Below are 23131 nucleotides of genomic sequence, written 5' to 3'. Positions count from 1 at the left end.
AGAATCAAGTTTCCTATAAAGAATTACTTTCTTAGAAACAATTAACATGCGTAATGACAGTTTAATTACAAAAATTAAATGTTTTTTACTTTAACAGAGGCCATTTCTTTAACAGTCAGACATGCCCCACAACAAAGTTATCCATGTAAGCTATTTTGTTCCCATTGAAAAAGTTGATTCTATTAATTACTCTTAATTATTCTTGTATTTTCCCCCATAGGCAGGAGTGTAGCCCCCAGCAGGCAGCAGCTGAAGCAAACCACAGCGGTTCAACAGCTGCACATTACCTTCACTACTGTCCCATCCAAAACTCCGTGTAACATCTGTTGTTTCAATTGCCCTTTTTTTGCTGGTCTGCAGTAAAACAAACAGTCTTTGAAGCTGGTAGGGGATACTCCTCTCAGGATCCTCTTCAGACTCCTCAAATTCCCACCTATTTGTAATACAAGATATTTCACAAATAAAATGGCTTTGAAAACGTTACTCGAAAAGGCATTAAATCAGTATTTACTACATTTCAGGTCTGCCACATCACAGGTTAACTGCAGCTCTGTTTCTTGGAAGAACCCAAATGCAGTTGCTTTCCATTTCTGCAGTAAATGGCAGTGATACTCTTCAAATGTATAAACATAAAAGCAAATGAAAATTTTGAAGCCATTCACTGTACAGACATGAACTGCACTTAGCATCAAATTTAATTGTAATTTTGATGTTTTCAAGATTCTTTAAAAAGCTCGTGCATGCCACAACCAGTAACTAATATTTTACTGATGAGCTGAAGCTTTTGAGCAGATACGATCTAGAAGTCTATCCAGCTTGACTTCCATTATGATTTCCAGTATCCAAACAAGGAAATTTTGACAAATGAAATTCCAAAAGGTGTCCTACCAATATGAACCAGCACAAATTCAAGAAGTTTTTGATTCTATATACTCACTTATACAATGCATTTCTAAATTCAGGAGTCATGAAAAGTGTTTGCAGAAGGCTGTTCAAGTAGCAAGTCATTGCTTGATTTACCAGCCCCACATAACCTAAAAATATGAGAATAATGAGATGGAAATAATGCAAAAGATGGCAAATAACTTCAAGAGTTAAAACACTTGACAAGAAAACAATTCTGTGACAGTGTTTAAGAACCGCATTCGTCTGTTATTATTTATCGTTATTTACACTATAAATGGAGGGAATGTTATAATTTCTGAAAGCAACAGAGTAACAGTTTATATAACAAAAATAATTCTCCTGAATGACGTGAAGCTGGTTTTTTGATCACAATAAAAAGTAGTATTTAATGCTGAATACTACACCAATGGGGATGTAGGTAGCTATATATACTTTAATAGCAGATTTAAATATTTTACGGAATAAACTAGAATTTTCTAAGAAACCATTATGTATCAGCTTACTTACTGCTTGACGTTAATATAATTCATATCTGAACTGGTTTTATTAATTGTCTTCAAATTGAAGATAAAAAATAAATCTCAAGTGCCCACAAAACACTTCTATTCTAAATGCTTCCCTCTTAAATAACTAATTAAAAAACTAACTGAACTACTAAAACACTGCTGTCATTTTTACTAGCTGAAAATTAAATTATTCACTTATATAAATCTAAGCTGTAATTTAAAGATTTTCTCCAAAATATGCAATATTGGCAACAACTGATAAGCAAGGAGCATATACTGAAGCACAGTATAATAGAGAAATTAAAATGCCTTTTTATACTCTGAAAATTATTGAAAAAAAATAATCTCAGTACCATACTAGTAATGAAAAGGCAGCTACTCCACACACGGGCATTTTCTGTGAAGAGACTGAGTCACAACATTTGTACTTTATTACTCTACACTATATAAATCATCTTTTCAGTTTTGTTAAATGAAAAAAAAAAAAGGCCGATAAACTTTCTTATTTGTCAAATAAGGCTTTAAGCAGGTGGGAAGTGGTGCAAAATGGGTGTCAGGTTTGTGGCTGCTCAATAACTTTACTCTGAGGAGTTTCTCTCCTGGCAGCTGTAATTTGCTGTCTCCTCCTGCCCTCTGAGCAGCCTCCCTGAAGCCAGCACTCCCTTCCCAGCGAGGCCCTGCTGGCTGGGGGATGCAGGAGCAGCCTCTTGGGGAATCCTTCTGGAGGCACAGAGAGGAATTCAGGAATTCCCAGGGCAAGCAGAGATGTGGCAGGAGCCTGCCTGCACAGGGTATCAAGTCCTCCTTCAGCTGGGAGTGAACACAGCTTGAGCTGGGCACTCTGCTGGTCCAACCCTGACCATGAACTAGGGATGAGCAGCACACAAACCCTGCAAGGGAGGACACTGACAGAGTCCGAAATACCTGTCCCAAGTAAGGAAAGGATGGAATACAGTTCTTCCGTTTCTAAAGTGATGGGAAATACCATAAAAAACATGAATAAAAAAATGTAGTAGTGATGTGGATATTTTTAAAATAAACTGCAATTTATTTAAAAAAAATCCTGAAGTGCCGCTATTTGAAAATGTGCTAAAATAATTACAAACTAGCATTGCCTTTACAAGAGTGAACACAATACCTGTCTCTGATTTGCTCAGGACTGAAGAATAGGAATAGCTTTGACTGACATAGTCATTGGTACATCCAATGGAGCCTTCTCTTGGAAGAGGGCCTATAAATCTCTCTTGCGCACTGTCCTCTGCTGTACCTGACTCCTCCTGGGAACACAAACACAGCCATCACATGTACATATTAGACAGCACATCTTTATTGAACTACCTGTGACATTTACTTTTCTCTCATGGCTAAGTAACCACTTTTGCTACGCACATCACACAATTTCTTCCAAATTGCAATGTAACTTTAGCTCTGCCCTCCAAACTCTCAAGCCCTTGACATATTGCTCTGAGCACTGGCAGAAGGAAAGGTCCTTTGGAATACTGCACAACCAAATACAGAACTACAATGCACACAACAAGCAAGCTGGCAATTTAGTATCTCCTGTGCCTCAAGTTTCTGCACTGAAATACAGAGTAAGATTTTTTCCAGACATATAAATTTCACTCCATTACTCATTAAGAATCATTCTTAAACTCTGATCTTGAGCCCAAATATTTACATGTGGGGGGCTTCTTCCCTTTTTCAGGTAATTAAACTCCACAACAAAGGCTAAGTAAGCCAGCATTATGCTGATACAAGAGCTAAGTAATAAATCTTAATATATCACTAGTCTATCCAATGCTTGATTTGAATATAGTGCAGCTGTGTGTATCGTGTATTTGAGAAACAGAAAATTTCAAAATATTTGTTATGGCAACCAGTGGCTTCTAGGAACACTGCCAACTCTTCTTTTATATACACATATATATATATGTATGTATGTATGTATGTATTTGTTTATTTATTTTTCCATACAGGTAAATGTGGAAGCAGATGACTGCTGTTGACCCAGGGCTGCCATTTCTGAGAATTCTGCCAAAAAGACCTAATATTGCTTTCCAACACCCAGAGGAAAAGGACTGGATATATGATTAAACATGTATTGTTAAGACTTATCTCTGAATGTGTCAAAGATTAATTAGTTATATAACCTTAGAAAATTCCTTGCAGCAAACATCACATAAATATTTGACGAGCATGAACAGAATGACAGCAAATCATTACTAATGGAATTGGCCCCACTCTGGAGAAATATGAATATAGATGTAAATATAGTCAAAGTCTGTTGAGAAGGTTCCCAAAGAAGCTTAGGATGAAACTCTCAGCCCAGTTTTATTTTATGTCCTGATCTTACACAAGCACTACAAAGAACACACACCTCTCCCTCAACACTGGCCCATGTAGCTGAGTGAAGATTTTACTCACCTGCATTACATGAGGCTGCTCACCATCCTTGTCTGTCAAATGCAGAAAGTTCTTCTTCCCTGGCTCAAAACCAGCATCGAGAATGGTTTTGTCACTGTTCTGATCTATTGGAGTCTGCTAAAAAAGAGTAAAACAACAGAAAGACCTTTTAGAAACAGATCTATATGCAATTAACAGATTCCATCCAAGTACATTGCTTGCTGTGGTTGCTGACACGGTAAGACCACATGAAAATAAATAATTATCCAGTAAACAAACCACACATCATCAGTACTGAAATAACTGGGGAACAGTTTAAGGAACATTACAGTCTAATGCAGTTGGTTAATCTATTCAGGAGTCTGACACTGGTCTGTAAGTTTCAAGTAAACATCACATTATTCAGTGTCCTCTACAGCATACAGACACTTTTTTCTTTAGAAGAAAAAAAACCCTTACTTTCAGCAGGCATAAACATGACCTGAAAGAAACTAATGTCTATTTCTTAGCAGATCTTAGAAAGTTTTCTAGGTGCACCTACAGAAATAATATTAACTAAAATCAACACTGATTTACAATAATGCATAGGAGTGATATTAATAATTTTTTAAAAATATAATATATTCAAATAGGTCTAATAAACATCAGGACTCACTACACAACATGCTGCTGAGAAGAAAACATTTCTCAAACAAGACCACAGGAAACTGAGACTATTTATCAGGGGTGTTATTATTAAACATACATACTGATACCAAAAACTAATATTGCATCTGAACGATCCTATTAGTTTTTGTTTAATGATTAAACAGCCATATCATTAAAGAGCACACTTTGAGACTAAAATCCAGCCAAATCAACAGGGTGGCATCAGCCTGCCGTGGCGCACCCACCACCCGATGTTACATGAGTTAAATGAGCACCGTGCAGCTCAGAAGGAGGTTTTCTATACTGTGCAGTGTTTGCTGTGCAGAGGAAGCAGAAGGCACTGCTGCCATACCGTGTCAGTGACGCTGTCTCCATTGCCCCACATCAAATCAAAAGAGCCATTGACGTAGCCCACTTTGGCAGCCACGTCTTCAAAGAGCCGTTTGAGGGGGGTGGAAGCCGGCAGGTTCAGCGTGACACGCTCATTCACCGTCTTGGAATTCGTGGTGTCCTGTATTATACACAGAACCCGGGGCTCCTCTGCAGCACATTCTGCCTGGAATGACAGCACACGACAATGCAGGAGCAAAAGTAAGAACATTGAGGAGTTGAACTGAAAAAATCAAAACAAGACTTCACCAGTAGAATGTAGAATATTTTTAAAACCTAAGGTTCTTAAAACTGGACTTTATTTTCCAAAGTAAGCATGAGAAAATTAAGAACCTTCCAGTTTTGGAAAATCTATAAAAACAAGCTCCATTTTTATAGAACGAGAAGGAATTTGTACGGGTGTGGGGACAGAGAAATCGCTCAGGTTCCACACAGAATTTCAGCCAGGAAGCAGATAGAAGTCTGCTTCAAAATCTGGAACAGACTTCCAAGCCATCACTTACAGCTCATATTTTGCTTTGACACAATCATAAATCCTGCTGGGGCAGAATATACCTTTTGTGACTTTCAGGAATGCAACCCAGAAAATACTGTAAGCTTCCAAGTAACCTTGGAAGCTGACCACTAAACAAAAAGTTTCATAATCAAGCCACCAACTTCCTACAAACTCCATTGCTGTCTGAGTTGCAGGATATATTCTTCTGCCTGAACAAAGTAAGAAAATTAGCATTGACAAATGGCTACTGGACAAAGTAAAGAGATTTTAAATAGAAACTTCAATGTGTCTGAAATCAGAACAATGATCTCGAATGAAAGTGGCAATGGAATAATAATAAAAGTTTCTGGACCCAATAAGTCAAGAAAAATGGCATTCTTCCAACACTGAAAATCCAGGAAGCCAAAGATCTAATCACAATCAATTAATTCTCTTAATTATCCAAAACTGTAGAACAAGAAGGAATAACTGACATTTAAATACACATCTCATAGGAAAGGATCATGTAAGTAAAAGGAATTAGTCCTTCAGGGACTCAGTCTTTTCAAGCTGTAACACACAGAAGCATTAGTAATGCATTGTCAGAGTGCCCAAATCTCAGTCCATGGCTAAAGGCCACAGCACCCAAAAAGGCAAAAAAACACATGCAGCGCTATCATGATTCTCAGTGGATAAGAACAACAAATGGCAATTATGTTCATGCTCAAACTCTCAGCCACATCACAAGCAGCTTCTAGAGAATACAGAATTACAAAGAAGATCTGAACACCTTTAGAATTCCCTGTCTTTCTAAACAACCAGCTTCACAACACAGATGAGCACCACTAAAATGCTACAGCCCCTTATGGGAGCTCTTACATCACCAAACCCTTGGAAAAGGAACACGGACATTCCAGCTGATGCTGCATGCCTTCATTACAGGGGATTGCAAGATCTGCTGGCAGTGTTCACACAAGGATAGAATAAAATGTTAGCGGACTGCAGCATCTATTCCTATCTGCATCACAAAAAAGTTGTTAGAGGAAGGAAAATACAACCACCCTCGACCCAATCTGTATGATGTTAGTTTGCTTTTGACTGGCATTTTTTTTAAGACTTTGAAGTCCATTTTCTGTAGGTTTATCAAATGAAGCCTTCATTAACTGCATGCTCAAAACGATTCAAAGCACCATTTGCAGCAAATCTGTAACATTTCATACATTTCATCTTTACAGGAGAATTTTACATTTATGAACTACTTTCCAAGAAGACACACAAAACTATTCCTGAAACATTAACCACACATAAAGAAGAAAACACAATTTGGAAGTCAAAAGTAATTTTTACATATTATATCCTCACTTTCATCTGCAGCACCCACAGAGACAAACAGGGCTGTACTTAATCAGACTGAAATTAAATTTCACCAGTGATTGCTTCTCCTGACTCTTCCCTTAAAATTTCCCAGCACAGCATCTTTTGTTTGTTTTGTTTTTTGTTTTTGTTGCTGAAGAAGCAAGTTTTCTCTTTCACTTGTGTGCAAGTGTGGTTAGGAAAGAGAAAGTAGAACTTGTTCAGTGGTCTTTCTTGATTTTTTTTTTGTTTGTTTTTTGAGAAGGCAAACAGCATCTAAGACCCAACAAACTCGTAAGATCTACCTATATTTACATGCAGGTCCCTTAGCAATGGTAAAGACTTGCTCTGGGTAGGAGCCCATCCTCCTCAACAGAACACTGCAGGGAGGTTAAGAGGCATTTGCTACTATTCATACAGGCTCACCTTGGAAAACAGAAAGTTAATTTGGATTTAATCATCCCCACACTGAATTTGCATTGATGCTGCAACTTGACGAGCTACTGTGTATGATCACGTCATGAGCAATTTTCCACTGGAGACTCAATTCCTTGTGCTACTGCCTTTACATAACCAACACTGACTCCCCTCCTCCCTGCAGGAGTTCCCTGCCAAAGCAACTCCTCCCACTCACGCTCACCCTGCTACCCTGCACGGTGAAGCAGTTGTGCCTTGCATTAGAGTTGCTCTGAAAATAATTAGGCACACGGTATCTGAGGGATGGCAATAACATTAAGGGAACAAATGACAGACGATTACAGATTTGCTGGTGGAGTTGCTGGATGTTGCACATCACACAAATCCTCTCTTCCTTGCTCACAGATGTAATTCTGACAGACTGAACTGGTTTAACTCAGGGTCAGTACAGCAAAGGGTGTTAAGCCATCATTCATTCACACTGCCACCGCTTAAAGTAGTTAGCAGTCAATAGATAAAGCAAAAACAACCTCAGTCCCACTCTACTCATGGAGAGCATTCACACACACCAGCTGAACTAGGAGACAACAACACAACACCTCCTCTGGGGCTACTTTACTACAGAAATAGTGTGAAAAGCAAGACTGGCCAGTGATAGATCCCTCAGCTATTCTGACAGGCTGTTACCAAACCTAGCCCACAACAGAAACACAGAAATTAATTTTAACCACTATATAATCTAATGTATTATGAGAGTAAAACAATTGGGGTTTTTTTAATACAGAGAGCCAAAGCCTCACACACCAGTGTAAAAGCATATAAACACATACTCAGTTGCAAGCTACCATTAAGACTGAATTTAATACGTACATCATCTTTGGATTCAAGAACATGCACACAGACTTTAATGTCAATAGCTCATGCTCATGTTAAACAGAAGCTACAGCATCATGCTGCTATTATGTTTCTTGGTTATCATTTTATAAAGCTGATTTCATCTGTCTACCTGTGAAAATTTCTTCTTCATTTCAGCAAAGATACTCTGTCTGCAACTCCAAAACACATCCTATAGTATATGAAAACAAAATTAACAAGTCATAATAATTGAAAGTTGTAAATTGACTTTTATTTTATACAAAGTCAGTTAAATAGTATTTAAAAAAATCATTACTGAGTTTGGAAATACCATTCACAGAACAATTCATGACGGAATAGCCTATTTTAATATTTAAATTATCATAGGAGCAGTGTTACAGACAATGTCAGTTAAGTTGTAATACATGGACTACATTTCTTAAAGAAGGGAATGGATAAGAAAATGTAAGTAACAATTCAAGATATAAATTCCTACTAACACTTTTCTTCATTATCTTTATAACATGCCACAGACATAGGTAATTATTTTACATCAAATGGTTCAAGGGTAGGATTAGCTTATAACCCTGTAATTCAGTTTATTATTGTATTTATAAATTATGAAGCTGTCCAGTTTCATATGAAACTGTTCTTACATGCCTGAATTATTTCCTGTAGGGAAGTTTTATTAATATAAGCTCATTTTGAAGTAAGCAGATGAAGGTAGTAAAGAGATGAAGTTACTGACTATTCCAACTACTCTTAAAGAAAGCCTGCCTTGGTATCTCTGAAGTATCATCAAAAATTCAACAACAAACACTAACTGCACAAAACTGTTTTCTGACTAAACATCAAATTAACCAGTCTCTGGATCTCAAGTGATGCACTTCGCATTTTTGCAGAAAGGAAAAACACAAAGCGAGAATGAAGATGCTCATAACGTCACTGCTCTTCTCCAAATTCCTTCAACTGTGCCCTCAGTAAAGATTGTTAAAACAAAAACCACTGACACGATCTTTACTGACGTGCCCTATTTGCCCCACCAAATGACTGACAAAAATAGCCCAAATTAGACTACTGCATTTAATTGCTCAGCAGGATGACACATAAGGCAAGACTTTTTTTTCTTCATGTACCAAGAACTGAAGATCCAGTTTGAAAGTTTTAATATGACAAGACTGTGTCTAGCAGTTTCCTTTACACACCAGTCTGTAATTTCAGATTTGAGGGATTTCAGATTTAAACCACGCAATTTGAATGTTTTGCTGCTTACTGGTCTTACCTGCTCTTAATCAAAAGTCATGTACATTTTTTTAAAATGACCCAAAGGTTAATGGAGTCCCAGAACCACAAATCTGAAACTGCTGACTTGTAATATTATCACTGCTATCAAATACATTGCCCTGTGTCAAAGACTTAATTAAGACTTCCAATTTTCCTCCTAATCAGGGACTCGAAAGAACCCTGATTTTAGCCTGAGTTCCTGCTCTCCAGAGACAGGCAAGCCAAATCTGGTACACACAGGGGCATGTGCAATTTTGTAGTGTGCTATTTGACTTGGTGCACACAGTAGGGGGTGGAATGGGAGGACAGGTTACAGGTATCACCTGCACAGAATGATATACAGGTTGCTTCTTTTATAAAAATCTTCCTGTGCTGGCTTCTCAGCTCTTGTTTTTTCAGTTAAGGTCTGCTGGAAGATTTTCAAGCGCTACTTCACTAAATAATTCTGTGTAACAGATCAAACAAATCAGATTTACAAATTATACTGTTTATATGAAGTTCAGAAATTTTAGAAATAACTGAGAGCTTCTCTGACAAGACAAATCACAAGTCACAGAGTCACAAAACCATTTAGGTTGGAAAAGACTTCCAAGATCACTGAGTCCAACCTTTAGGGACCGTTACCATGCCAACTAGACCATGGCACCAAGTGCCACGTCCAGTTGTTTTGTGAGCACCTGCAGGGATGGTGACTCTACCATCCCCCTGGGCAGCCCTTTCCAACGCTTAACAATCCTTTCTATGAAGAAATTCCTCCTGATGTCCAACCTGAACCACCCCCCCCCACAATGCAGCTTGAGGCCATGTGCTCTCATCCTGTCACCGTTCCCTGTGAGAAGAGGCCGATCCCCACGTGGCTCCCCTCTCCTGTCAGGCAGTTCTAGAGAGTGATGAGATCTCCCCGAGCCTCCTTTTCTCCAGGCTGAACAACCCCAGCTCCCTCAGCCACTCCTCAAAGGACTCTCCAGACCCTCCCAGCTCCATTTCCCTTCTCTGGACTCACTCCAGCCCCTCAATGTCCTTCCTGAACCAAGGGGCCCAGAACTGGACACAGCACTCGGGCTGTGGCCTCACCAGTGCCCAGGACAGGGGGACAGCCACTGCCCTGGTCCTGCTGGCACAGACCAGGGTGTCACTGCCCACCTGGGCACACCCTGGCACATTTTCAGCAGCTCTTGACCAGCACCCCCAGGTCCTCTTCCACTGTGCCCCATTCCAGCCACTCTCCCCACAGCCTGTAGCAAAGCATGGGGTTGTTGTGACCCAAGTGCAGGACACAGCATCTGGCCTTGTTGAAATCGCAAGGATGTGTCCATCTCTCAAATGCAGCATTCTCTCCTTTTCAATTAAAGCATTCACTCAAACACTGCAAATAATAATAACCACTAGTGCAATTCTACAATTTACAAAAAAGTTCCTCTCAGCATGGAAACATATTTAAGGTACAATTAAAAGACCAAAGGTCTTCTATAAAGTTGTTTAATTTTACCTTGATAAAAATTACTGTGGAATGCACCATGCTAATTATTAATTACAGTTCACAAAATCAATAGGCATATTAACTATACAGTTCAAGGCTTTCAAATTAACGTACACACTAGACAAGTGCAGAAACACCTTACTGCCTTTTCCTCAAAAGAAATGAGAGCAACTACTCAGGTAGCAAGCACATCTATCTGGTACTTGGGAGAAGTCCTCAAAGCTCCATGCTGCTACTTTGCCCAAGTGTGACATATTACACCAGGGGCTTAGGAAAACAAGCTGCAGCCACTCAACTCCATAAGCACCTAAAAGGCAAATGCATACTGCTAATTAAGGCTACAATTCACGAAATTATCCCACAATTATTTTAGCACAGAAGTCTACTCAGGCTAATATTTTGCTCAACAGATATTTGAAATTGTAATTTCAACTGTTAACTGTAATTTAAAAAAAATACTGCAACACTGATATTTTCATCCCAAGTCACTCCCTCTTGCTGATGACAGTAAGGTGTGTGGTGCTGTTAACATGCTGGACAGAAGAGATGCCATCCGGAGGGACACTGACAGATTGAGGGGTGGGGCTGTGTGACCCTGACAAAGTTCAATAAAGCAAAGTGCAAGGTCCTACACCTGAGTTAGGACAATGCCAAACACACCTACAGGCTGTGCAGAGAAGTGACTTGAGAGCAGCCTTGAGGAGAAGGACTTGGAGGTAATGGCTGATGAAAGACTTACCATGAGCCAGCAGTGTGAGCCGGCAGCCCAGAAAGCCAAATGTATCCTGGGCTGCACCAGATGAAGTGTGACCAGCAGGTCAGCTGAGGGAGGGGATTCTGCTCCTCCACTCTGCCCTCGTGAGCCCTCACCCCAAGTGCTGGGTACATTTCTGGTGCCCACAGCATAAGGAGGACATGGAACTGCTGGAGCAAGTCCAGAGCAGGGACATGAAGCTGCTAAGGGGACTGGGTACCTCCCCTACAAAGACAGGCTGACGGAGCTGGGGCTGTTCAGCCTGGAGAAGGCAAAGCTGCACAGAGACCTCCTAGCAGTATCTGAAGGGCCTACAAGGAGGCCAGAGAGCAACTGCTCATCAGGAGCTGTAGTGGCAGGACAATGGGTAATGAGCTCACATTGAAAGGGGAAATTTAGACTTGATACAGAGGTACAGGAGGGTGACAAGGCACTGGCACAGGTTACCCAGGGAAGTTGTGGAATGACCCCTCCCTGGAAGAGTTCATAGGCACGCTGGATGGGGCTCTGAGCAACCAGGTCTAGTGGAAGGTGTCCCTGCCCATGGCAGGGGGGTGGAACTAGATGATACTAAAGGTTCCTTCCAACCCAAACCATTCTATGGCCCTTTACGTTGTTCCATTTCTAGAAAGGTGGTGATGATAAACCTGCATGTAGATTTCTGACCATCAGACACACTTACAAAAGACTCTTTACAATACAAACATGCAATCAACACACAGGTCTGACCTGGGTGGACATCCTAGAGGACCATGCTACACAAGAATTTACACCCTACATACCTTTCTGAAAAATATTTCATCTTTCTTCTATGAAAGATCTGCTCCTGCAAATTGCAGAGCATAAAGCATGTTGTTGCACTGAAGCAATTCAAGCTGTATTTCTGTATATACAAAGGCACCATTGTTATTAGTGCCATCTGCAAGAGAGAGATTTGCTTTGACCATATAGGTTCTGTATTTGTTGAAAATAAAGGAACAATCAAAATAAAGTGTTACTAGATCTGTCACAACAATATTCAAATATAGAACTGCAGTGGTTTTAACACTGCATTTAGATGTGGCTTGCTACTTTTCAGCCTTGAATCACTGAGTTAATTAAAATTCTCTAGCAGCATTTCACGATTTTAACTCCTGTGTCATTTTTATAGAATTATTTTCAGAGATTGAAAGCAAAACCTAAAACTAAGGCCCAACTTCATACAGATTCTACCCAGTATTTCCTAATACCAGGTCAAGAGTCAAACCAACAGAAGTTTTACTGCCAAGTAAAGTTAATGGCCTATTGAGACTTAAAAGGATCTCCACTAGAGAAGATTCTACATGTCCACACCCTGTAAATAATTCTCACAAATCACTGCAGTACAGAGGAAAGACAAAGAGATCAGTAGCAAGCAGCAGACACCAAGCTTATATTCACACAATTACTCGGACGATTAAGCCTAAGACAGCAATTCCCAAACCTAATGTAGCTTCAGCAACTTCAGACTCCCAGCTGAAGCGCACACAAACGCACGCCGCCTGTCACGTCACTGCTGGGCAAACTCGGGGGTGCACATCCCAGGTCTGCGTCAGTGACTGGCTGCACGTTTCCAGCAATTACAAGCAAAAGTGAAATCTGGGAGCTTCAATGACACACAAGTAGGCTGCATCTGGACCTTTTAGTTCTGAAGTATAATCACACAGTTGAAACAAGCTTCTGTTCAGTTGAACCATCATTAGTGTCTGAATGTTTCTCTCAGCAGTGACACACCACTATCACATCAGCTCCTTGAGAACCCACAACCATAATTTAGGAATTTTTTCACCTATTTCAAGAAGTCCAATCCATTAAACGCCACACTGGATACATGCTGACAGCGCTGCTTTCTGCAGAAAATGTGAAGATCAGAGGTCTGTCCAATAGACAGCAAATAAGGGGAGAACAGCCAGTGAGCACTGGGGTGCCATTTCCACCCATTCCCCCTCTTTCTAGCCTGTGCTTTTGAACCATGGACTCCAGAGAGTCCTTACAACCCATGATCCCATTTTATGCCCAGCAGAGCTACTCATGCCCTATGTTTTTTCCCAAGCCCAAGGGAGCTCTCTTTAGAGGCCAATTTCCCTGGTACAGCCAGGTGAGCAGGGTTCCTGCCCTGCGAGGTGAACACAGGGTGGTAAAGCTCCTCGGAATGAAGGAAGCATTGAGCAGGTGTTCTCAGACTCACATCTGGCATTATTTTAGAGGAAAGAAGCACCTTCTTTTTGACATACAGGTTACTAAACTAATCCTGTCAGAGCACTGAGGTGTTACTCAGCACAGGTGCTTTGCTGCAGCCCAGTGTGAGTTAATGAGAGAACAGTGCACTTCGAATCCTGTTACAAATGCCTGAACCAGAACACTTACAAAGTTGTATTTTTTAGCACACTTGTGGCAAACCAATTACACTTTTTAAAACACAGATCCCAGGAGGTCTTAAACAGAGTAATTTTGAGCTGTTAGCTTGCTATATCTTGTGTTGGAACATTTCCTGAAGCAAAAAAAAAAAATTCTGAACAACCTTTAAACACAGTAATTTTGAATCTGACTGACTTTAAAGTTTTAGGTTTCTGAGTACCTCAGTAACATACTTTATCCTCACCTTCGAATTCTTCATTAAACCTGGGGAGACTTCAGACAAAATCCAACAACAGTGTTTTGAAGTTAAGTGAACCTGAACAGAGGTCTTCTGTCCCTTTACAAGTAAGGAAAAAAAATTGCTTCACAACAAGCCTAAAACACCATCAAAAATCAAGAATATATATCCTGACTCTGACCATTTTCCTAATTATTGAACTTTTACCCCCTCCCTGGTTTGCTGGGGAGTCTCCAGGGGAGTTAACAGTACCAGCAGAGGAGTAGTAGCAGTATTTTAAATGCACATATTATATGCAGCAGTGCTTACATCACTAAATACCAACACCACTTGGACATAACTGCAACTTTCTGTGGAATCCTAAGAGACTGAAACAAGACCCTTCCATCCTTAGGTAGGGTATGAGTCTGTAAGTGGCAGCACTGCTCACAGGACAGGACGAGTAACTCCCCCTTCTCTTTGGAAAGGCCTAGAAGAGCAAAAGTCTCACTGTTGTGGCAATGCCATTGCTCCCATCTGCGTGCCACACTTGCAGTGTTTGCAGCTGCTGTGGGTACAGGGTAACTGTGGCAGATCCCAGAGGGCACACGGGCCACACTGACACTCATGCGATGTGAACCCTACAAATCCTCTCCTACGGGGGATGACCCGATTTAGGGAGGAGGTACAATATCAGCTCTGTAGCAGAGCCTTCTGTGAGCTTGTTCCCTTTGGAAAATGGGGTGTGTGTTTTACTCTCTTCTCTGCCTTATGTAGATTATTATTGTTTTCAAAGGCATCTTCTCAGAAATGCTTCCTTAGTTAACAAAGTTTTAGTTAAAAAGTTATTTTATTGGAAGTGCCACTTCACTGAACCAGCTGTAGCCAGCTGTCAACTGTCACTCCTGGAAAATGAACAGAGACAAATTATTTTTATAATACATATACACTTCAAAGTCTACTACTTCCAACTTTCCAAACATGTCCAAAAATAACCCTATGCCTCAGAAATAAAGAGTGTGTTATGAGGCTAGTGTTTCCCTTAGAGAGTTTGTTCCTACCGCTGTGTATTACCGGGTCATTTGTAAAAAACACTAACAAAAGAATAGGAATGGCAAAAAAAGTTGGGATGGGGCCAGAAATAAGTACAAGCCTGGAGGTTGTTCCAAAGACTACAGAAAAAGATATAGTGTGAGGGGACACATGTCTGGGGAGAGCTGAACTAGAGACCAAAATACCCACTTTTCAGTTTTACAGAAGGTATTTTTTGTATTTTAGAAGACTTTAAATATGTCTTACTAAGGACGTCCTGAAGAACCAGTCTTCTTACACTTATCTCCTTATGGCCTTTTAAATACGGTAAATTAAGGTGATTTAAAATTAACTACTTCCCTTTAAAAAGTCCAACAAAGCAGCTGTCAATAACAAAAGAGTGCAAATATTTCCTGGTCATGCCTCCAGATCACACAAGAACTAACAAAGGTTCCTTCAGGGGTAACAAAGAATAGTTAAAATATCTGTACTTATCTCTCAACCACTGGACATTGTGAGTATTTCACTCTCTTACTCTTAAATGTTTTAATTTCAGCTGATCCGATTTTCTTTCCTCCTCTGACCCAAAGCTGTTGAACTTGCAAAGGGTTTTGTAACCACACTAAAATAACTGTGAGAATTAAATTAAGTTCTCTACATTCACAAACTATCTGCCAGACTCCCTACACTCATTACAGCATAACCTTTACATTCAGATCTGAAACAGCCTCATCTTTATACAGCTTCTTCTGCTTGTAACTTCTCTCCACAATCAGCATGCTCCTTGGTTTTCCTCAAATAAAAAAACCCCTGAAACATAAAAGCTAAAAACGGGGATAGGAGAACACCACAAGACACTTACTACACTTTTATATATTACTTGATACTTGCAACGTTTGTCTCCTGCGGAAAGTCAAGGGAGTAGTGGATGCATTTGCCCTTCATTTTTTCAAGTATGAATTTTATGGAAACATTTTTCTTTGCTGCTCCTATTCTGAAGAACTTTCTGCTGGATTGAATTACAAATGCAACATTAGCATAAAAACAAATTAATAGTCTGAGCAAAACCAGAAGAGCTTTCTCTTCATGAACAATTTTGAAATGAAGGTTTACCTCCCTAAAAAATCATCGAGAGACATGTATGCTAAAAAATTAAAATCCTGCACAGTTCAGGACATTAAAATCTGACTACAGGCATAGCTTTTAAGTCTTTAACAACTCTCAAACTTTAAGCTGTGCGGCTGCTGCTGGGGAAGGAAAAAGAGAAGCTGAACAGCGAGGTGTGTGAGCAGGGATTCTTTGTGCAGCTCTCTGGGAATTCTGCACGGAACAAAGGGTCCAGCTCAGAATGGAAACACCTGGGCATAAACTCTGCCTGCTGCAACTGCCACGAAGGGCTCCAGGGAGAACACAGACCTCTGGAGCAACGTCCCCCAAGAAGGAACAGGGGTGACAATGCGTATGTGAGAAAGGACCTAGACAATTTTTCCATATATAAACTGATGAAAGCCATTTTATTTACAAAAAACAGGTACTATGTAAGAGTTCTTGTATCTGCTATTTTTTCTTTTCCCTCACTGTTACTGATCTCAACCCAATACCTACACTGAGCATGGCTTCCTTCCATTCCTTTAGCTCCTGTAGTACGCTGCCAAACTTGTTCAGAAAATGCTATTTACGTGTTCAGACAGTATTTACTGGGTAAACTTTCATACTACATCAAATCTATTTCTCATAAAGCTCCAAAAGTAGAGCATTCACCAATCCTCAGGAATTCAGGTACACCTTCTCATGTTACTGAGGCAGCTTTTGTCACGTGCTTATTGAGAAGCTACACCTGAACTGCAGCATGATAACCAGCTCTAAGCTATTCAAAGAAATGCCAATCTAAAAATAATCTGTTGCCGTTTTTCAGAAGCACCTAAAGCATCCTTGTGATCACAATCTCAACAATTATATTGAATCAAGTGATCTGTACCAATTTCACCCCTTAGTATTTTTAGAACATGCACAACATCCTTTTTAGAAATTATTTCATCTGCCAATGCTGTGCAAGAGCATTTGCCCGGTGCAAGCTGACTACATGCCAAGCATTGCAAAACCCAAAGAAAATAAAAAGCCTGGCATTTCACAGCATCTGAAACTGTGGTCAAGTTCATTGTTATTTTATCAGGACTCCACAAAATAACTCTGTAACTTACGAGTATTCAAAATTATCCGTTCTTTAGTAACTAGTGGCATTGTTTTGGTAATATTTCATTCAAGACAAGAAAAATAACAAAATGCTGAATGGCAGCTCACCCAAAGATATGCCACATTAAATCTTAAAGGGTAAAGTGTAAAAGAACAGCTTTTAATGTTCACAAAGGAATTAAGAACTTTTTCAAACTGAATAAAAAGCCTGAACATGTAACTCAATCACTCCATTTTCTGCAGACATAACTTTCATCTTTATCTTCTTAGATAAAACCCAACATATTTTCAAACAAAACAAAAGGAGCGAAGCTGTGACTGGATATATGAACATTTGTACATAATATAGTGCATTACAGTACCAACTGTAGTGTATTGGGGGGGGGAAGGTTTAGAATGAAACTCTGCCCCACTCTCATTTAATTCTGACAAGATGAAAACACGTCATTCAAAGGTAGCACAAATTCAAGGTACTGGTTTATTCCAGTAAATCACCACAGTTTTAATGTTCTATTGATATCAATACATTCTATCAGAAAAAGAGGCAGCACAATAATAATTTTCATCAGTATGTGTGTGTTTGTACAACTAACATTTTAAAACTATGATGCAAGGCTGCACTGATTATCTCCAAAGGTTTTAAAAAGAACAGAAAATGGCATTTGGGGACTTTATTTCATAATGGCAACAAAAAAAGCAGTGGAAACTTTTTTGTTGCATACTGATAGTCAAAGCTCAAAAGAGAGCAGAATGTAACACTGACAAATCCCTGAAGTATTCTCTGTTTAGGAAAAAGTTCATTACTAGTCTGAGAAAAAGCGTATAGCTGCACAAAAAAAAAAAAAAAAAAATTAAGGTTTATACTTTTACTGCTGATGCTTTTGATTCCAAAATTTTGATCACCAGGGATGCACGAAACAGTCGAGAAAATGGCATTTATTGCTTGTGGTGGTGTTCAAAATGTACCACTGCAGGAAAAAAAAGAGAAGTATTTAGTTGTCTGATTATTCTCCTGAGTAGTAACTTCTGCCAGCATCATTTACAGTCTGAGGCTCCAGGACCAAGCACTGCCCATCAGGCAGCTGGTGCCTCCTAGGCAAAAACATTTCATCAGATGATCCAGAGGTGCTGATACTTCATTTACTGATCATCTTTCTATTCTGCAGATTCAATATCCAGATGACAGCAAGGGAAAACTCTTGAATCCTACTCCTAAGCTTTAGTCACCAAACTCAGTAACTACATGACCATCATTCAGAAAGGATGTTTGCAAGGAACAAATGATTTGGTGGAATTCCATGTGGATTTTCTGTTTGTTTTTTGGAAATCTGATTTCCAAAATACTTTCTCAGTCAATGAATTAGTCAGTTTCTCTAGTTGTCACTATCATACCTTTACGTATTCCTAATGGAGCACACGAGAAGGAAAGCAGGAAAAACGGATAAATTATGCAAGCTGTTACACCACTTGTAGAATCTTTTAATACATGGGAATGAAAAAACGAGGATGTCATCAGCATTGAAAAGAACAGCAGCATCCCTTTACTTAAGAGAATTGCAAAATACCTTAATCAGATTCCCACTCTTCTAATGAGGAAGTCAGAATGATATCCATCGAGAGACACACTAGATTTGTTCAGTGCAGAAGATTAAAACGGATTCATTAGTGTGGGGATGAAAAGACTCACATTAGTGGGCTGAGAGAGAACTCACACCACCTTGCTTGATTTAATGGTAGCAAGTATATATTTATATTTATTCTGACAGGTGTACTTCGGATAGTTCATGCTGGAACATGTTGAAAAAGCATCTGCACAGCATTTATTTAATCAGTAGCACAAACACTTCAAAAACCTCATAGCAGAACACACTCCTCATATTCTGACCAATACTCATTAAGTTCTCATACATCTTGATTTTTGAGATAAATCTTTGTGAAGTTCACTTATATTACCAGTAAACACACATAGGCATCGTTCTCACCAACTGTGTTGATAAGAGTATTTTATTATTTTCTACTTGAGGCAGATTATCCCAAAATAAGTTTCAAGTCAACTCTTTCTGTAAGAAACACTGAAAGCCACAGAAATGTTTTCCCTTCTGATAGTATCATTCTCTTATTTCCATAATTATCTTACTCACACTATTTACCCTCTCTTCCCAGGGCTACTGGGTGAAAATCCACACCTATTAACACAGCAATTTTTATAGAATATGCTCAAAGTTTTCTACCAGGGTGCAGCAGTGAACTGTATTTTACTCAGTGCCTTCTGTTTATTGGATATAAGAGAAAAATGATTTGAATCTTTTCATCTTTTAGATGAAGAAAGTGAAGTAATTGAGGACTGGAAGGAAAAGGAACAGGGATCAGTTTGAATCCCAGATGCAGTGAACAGGGATTCTCACTGCCCCCACCATAAGGAATTACTGGTCACACCATTACAGGAACAGCTGGGAAAGCATTAGGCAGCAGTAGGGATGCAAGAATGAACTTACAAAGCACCTGCCAAGCCCAGGCAAAAACCTTTATGCAGAAAGAAATCCCAACACCGGTTTATTAGAAACTGCTTTAACACACCTCTTACAAAGGAAACAGAACTTTGTCCCAAAGTTATGAGCAAGAGTATAAAATACCAAGGCACTGATTACCTGGACTTCAGAGATGCAGCTGAAGCTGTGCAATGTCCAAAAGAAAACTTCTCATAAGAGACTAATAAAAGATAATTGAAGTGCAGTGGTGAAACTTTGTATCTACTTTGTTTCCATGAAAACACAGTATTGCTCCTTACAAAAGCAAATGAAAAAAAATCCAAGCAATTCTACTTTGCAAACAGCAATCTGAACTCCTGTAAACATTTACAAAAATATGGATACAAATACAAACTGAAGACTCATAATCAGCTTAATACTTATCCATCCACTCCACCACACGCAGGCTGGTAGTGTTAGAGACACTTCCTACCACTTATCTACCAAGGCATCACGTAACTTGTAGACAAGAACCAAAACCCTTTTCCCATCCCCTCCTTTGGATGATTAGTCATTCCCTAAACCAGCCTAAAGCAAACATCATTACATTTCTTCTTGTTCTTTCACACTGGAATGCCAAGGAAAATCTGGTTGTGTGCTCATCTTCAGCAGACGCTGGTTCAGAGCCCAGCTGAAATCTTTGAAGCAGCACTAGACGGTGAGATGTGCAAGTGATACCACCCAGCCCACCAGGAAGGGACAAAAAACATGAACTGTGATCCTTTACCCATCCCTGAAGGGCACGGCTGAAACTCCAAACGATCTGCTTTGCTTCCAACTGCTCTTAGGGGCATAATAGGAATATTCAGGAGCAGGCTGTTGAGAACTCAGAGACTTGGAGAATTCTGTTTACCCGTAACTCAGTGTTCTCTGCAATGGGACTATTAATGAATCTCAGAAGGACTTAATGGGAACGCTGCAGTGTAACAGTCGTTAAAACTCCGTATCTCTAAAAAAAAATTAGGATACGCTTAAAAACACCGGAAAGTTGAAGACAAACTTCTGTTACAACACATATATAGATAAAACCAGATGGGCTTAACGGAAATAGTTCATCTATTTTCTTTCTCAATTTGATTTCATTAATATTCTGTCTAGTTTCATTTACTTTAAAAACACGTAAGACACAATAAAGAACTTGAAAAACTCGCTGAGAAAAAGCAACTTCCGCTAGCATTATCAATGTACAAAGTTTATAGATTTCACACTGTTTGTTTAAGATACCGACATCTATCATCACATGCATTCATCTTCCTTTCCCCTAACTCCCCCCCCCCCACAGATAAAAGTACATTCAAAAGCCTCGTCCAACGAGTCGGTTAAAAATACACATCTGAATCATACGTATATTCTGAATACAACTCTAAAGCCAAGGGGGATACTATTAATACATATAACTAAAGACACAGCCTTGGCTAGCTGCTTTTATTAATACCTTGTCTATTTCACTTAACTACAGCTACTGCCACAACGTTTCTCCTGCCACTATCCCTCATCTGTATGTTTCTTTGGTTTTAAAATGAGATCTTCTGGTATATCAGCTACTCTGATCTTCTGTCCCTGGTTTTATATTTTTGAAGATTTTTGTTAAAAGACAATATTTAAGCATATTAGCTACTACACTCCTTTTCTTTTCTAAAGTTTCTGGAGATCTTACTTTCCTGTAAAAAGACAAAATATAGTCCTTTAAGCCTTAGCATTTTAAGGATGGAAACGAGGTGAAGTTACCTTTTCCCTACCTATATCCTGTGTTTACACGCACAACCGCCTGCACAAAAAATTGTTTCGAATATTCAGTGCTGTTCCTTGCTTCCCAGATCCACTCAAGAATACCATTTAAGGATCAGCACCTCATTTTGCTAAGCTCCACAAAAACGAAGCCCTTGCCTTACAAAGCTTCCTGTAAGAACACATGACAGAACAGGTAAACGTAACAAACACTGACATTTGAGGAAAAACAACGGGAAGGGTTTGGGTAATTTATCAGAACCGCAAAACTGTCAGAAAAGTTGGCAAAATTAATATAAGTGTACCTGCTCAGGAAACAAAGTTTCTGCTGATACTACTCTACCAGGAGCTGTTTCCAAACATTTCACGCCATCGCTCGAACTCCTTCCCCTGCACAGTATCCCTCCAACTTGACACGTGTCATTCGCCTATCGCTGCAGGACAGAGGCTTCGCCTTCCTCTTTCACTCGGGCTCTTATCTCTAGCCTATAGCCAAAACCAAGCCTTTCCCCTTCTCCCTACAGCAGGGGAGGGACGAGGGGCCCAGAATAAAGGAAAGAAGCCGCTGCTCAACCCATTCCCTCCGGCACGCACCGCGGGCACTGCCGCCCGTTCTGCGGCGCTCCAGGAGGCGCGGAGCTGCCCCGCACCCGGTCCCTGCCCCTCGGCCGAGACCAGCCGGGCCCTGCTCCCGGCTCTGCCTCTCGGCCGCAGCACCGCAGGAGGGGCCGCGCTGCCTCCAGCCCCGTGACCCCGGAGCGGAGCGGCCCAGCCTGGCCCCGCCGCCGCGCAGGCCGGGCTCCCCGCATGCCGCGGCACGGACAGGTGCAGCCCTCGGGCCGCCCGGGGCCCTGCGCAGCCCGGGCTCAGCCCCGGCCTCCTCCCCTGGCCAGCCCCTTCAGCGCCCCACCATCAGCACAAAGACGGGCCCGAGCCCGCCGGGCGGCGCAGAGAGAGATCCGAGCGGAGCCAGGCCGGGCCGGGCCTCCTCCACTCCGCCCTCGGTCGGGGTCGGCGCCCCGGGCCTGCTGTCCGCCGCGGCGGCCACGGCCTCTGCCTCCCGCCTCACCTCTTTGGGGACGAGCTGGTTCTCCTCGCTGGGCACCATGGCCGGTGGCGCGGCGCGGAGCCCGCAGCAGGCTGAACCGAACGCCGTCGTCAGCAGCAGCGGGAGGCGGGGGGACGCCCGCGGCTCATCCTCCCCCTTCTTCTCCTCCTCCTTCTCCTCCTCCTCTTCTTCTTCTTCTTCCTCCTCTTCCTCTTCCTCCTCTTCCACCTCCTCCGCTCCCGCGGGCAGCGCCGCGGCTCCGCCCCGCCGCCAATCCATGGGAAAATGGCCGCCGGCGCGGTTCTCGCGAGAGCCGCCCCACCCCGGGCTGGCCGCGTCCCGCCGCGCTCATCGCCCTCGGCCCGGCCGCGGCAGGGCCCGGGCCCGCTGCTGCTGCTGCTGCAGCCCGGCCCGGCCGAGCAGCGCGGTGTTCACCGAGCATGAGGGGCGGTGTCGGAGCCGCAGCGCGGAACCTCCGCGGGCGGCCGGGCCGGAGCCGCCCCGCGCACGGGATGCCCGTGGCGCCGGGCCGCCGCCG

The 23131-nt window shown here is 41.3% G+C and overlaps 1 protein-coding gene across 5 annotated transcripts in view; it reads right to left on the bottom strand.

Annotated features, from left to right (window-relative positions):
• Positions 1-22874, bottom strand: part of USP47 (ubiquitin specific peptidase 47) — a 50304-nt gene extending 27430 nt beyond the window's left edge. For 2 of the 5 annotated variants that reach the window (XM_040066114.2, XM_040066116.2), the window contains exons 1-7: positions 22615-22783; positions 8105-8164; positions 4816-5019; positions 3837-3953; positions 2551-2689; positions 938-1034; positions 288-433 (exon numbers count right to left, since the gene is read on the bottom strand). In XM_040066114.2, the coding sequence (XP_039922048.1) occupies positions 288-433; positions 938-1034; positions 2551-2689; positions 3837-3953; positions 4816-5019; positions 8105-8164; positions 22615-22653 (802 nt within the window). In that variant the 5' untranslated portion in view covers positions 22654-22783. Of the gene's footprint in view, positions 1-287; positions 434-937; positions 1035-2550; positions 2690-3836; positions 3954-4815; positions 5020-8104; positions 8165-22614 lie in introns of all 5 variants that reach the window. The other 3 variants (XM_040066115.2, XM_040066113.1, XM_040066117.2) reach the window with 3 other exon arrangements.
• Between the last annotated feature and the right edge of the window lie 257 nt (positions 22875-23131).

The sequence above is a fragment of the Hirundo rustica genome, chromosome 6 (assembly GCF_015227805.2).
Source record: "Hirundo rustica isolate bHirRus1 chromosome 6, bHirRus1.pri.v3, whole genome shotgun sequence".
In the NCBI taxonomy this organism is placed as follows: Eukaryota; Metazoa; Chordata; class Aves; order Passeriformes; family Hirundinidae; genus Hirundo; species Hirundo rustica.
The sequence above is the reverse complement of the archived record's forward strand: the minus strand, read 5'-3'. Positions and strand labels throughout refer to the sequence as shown.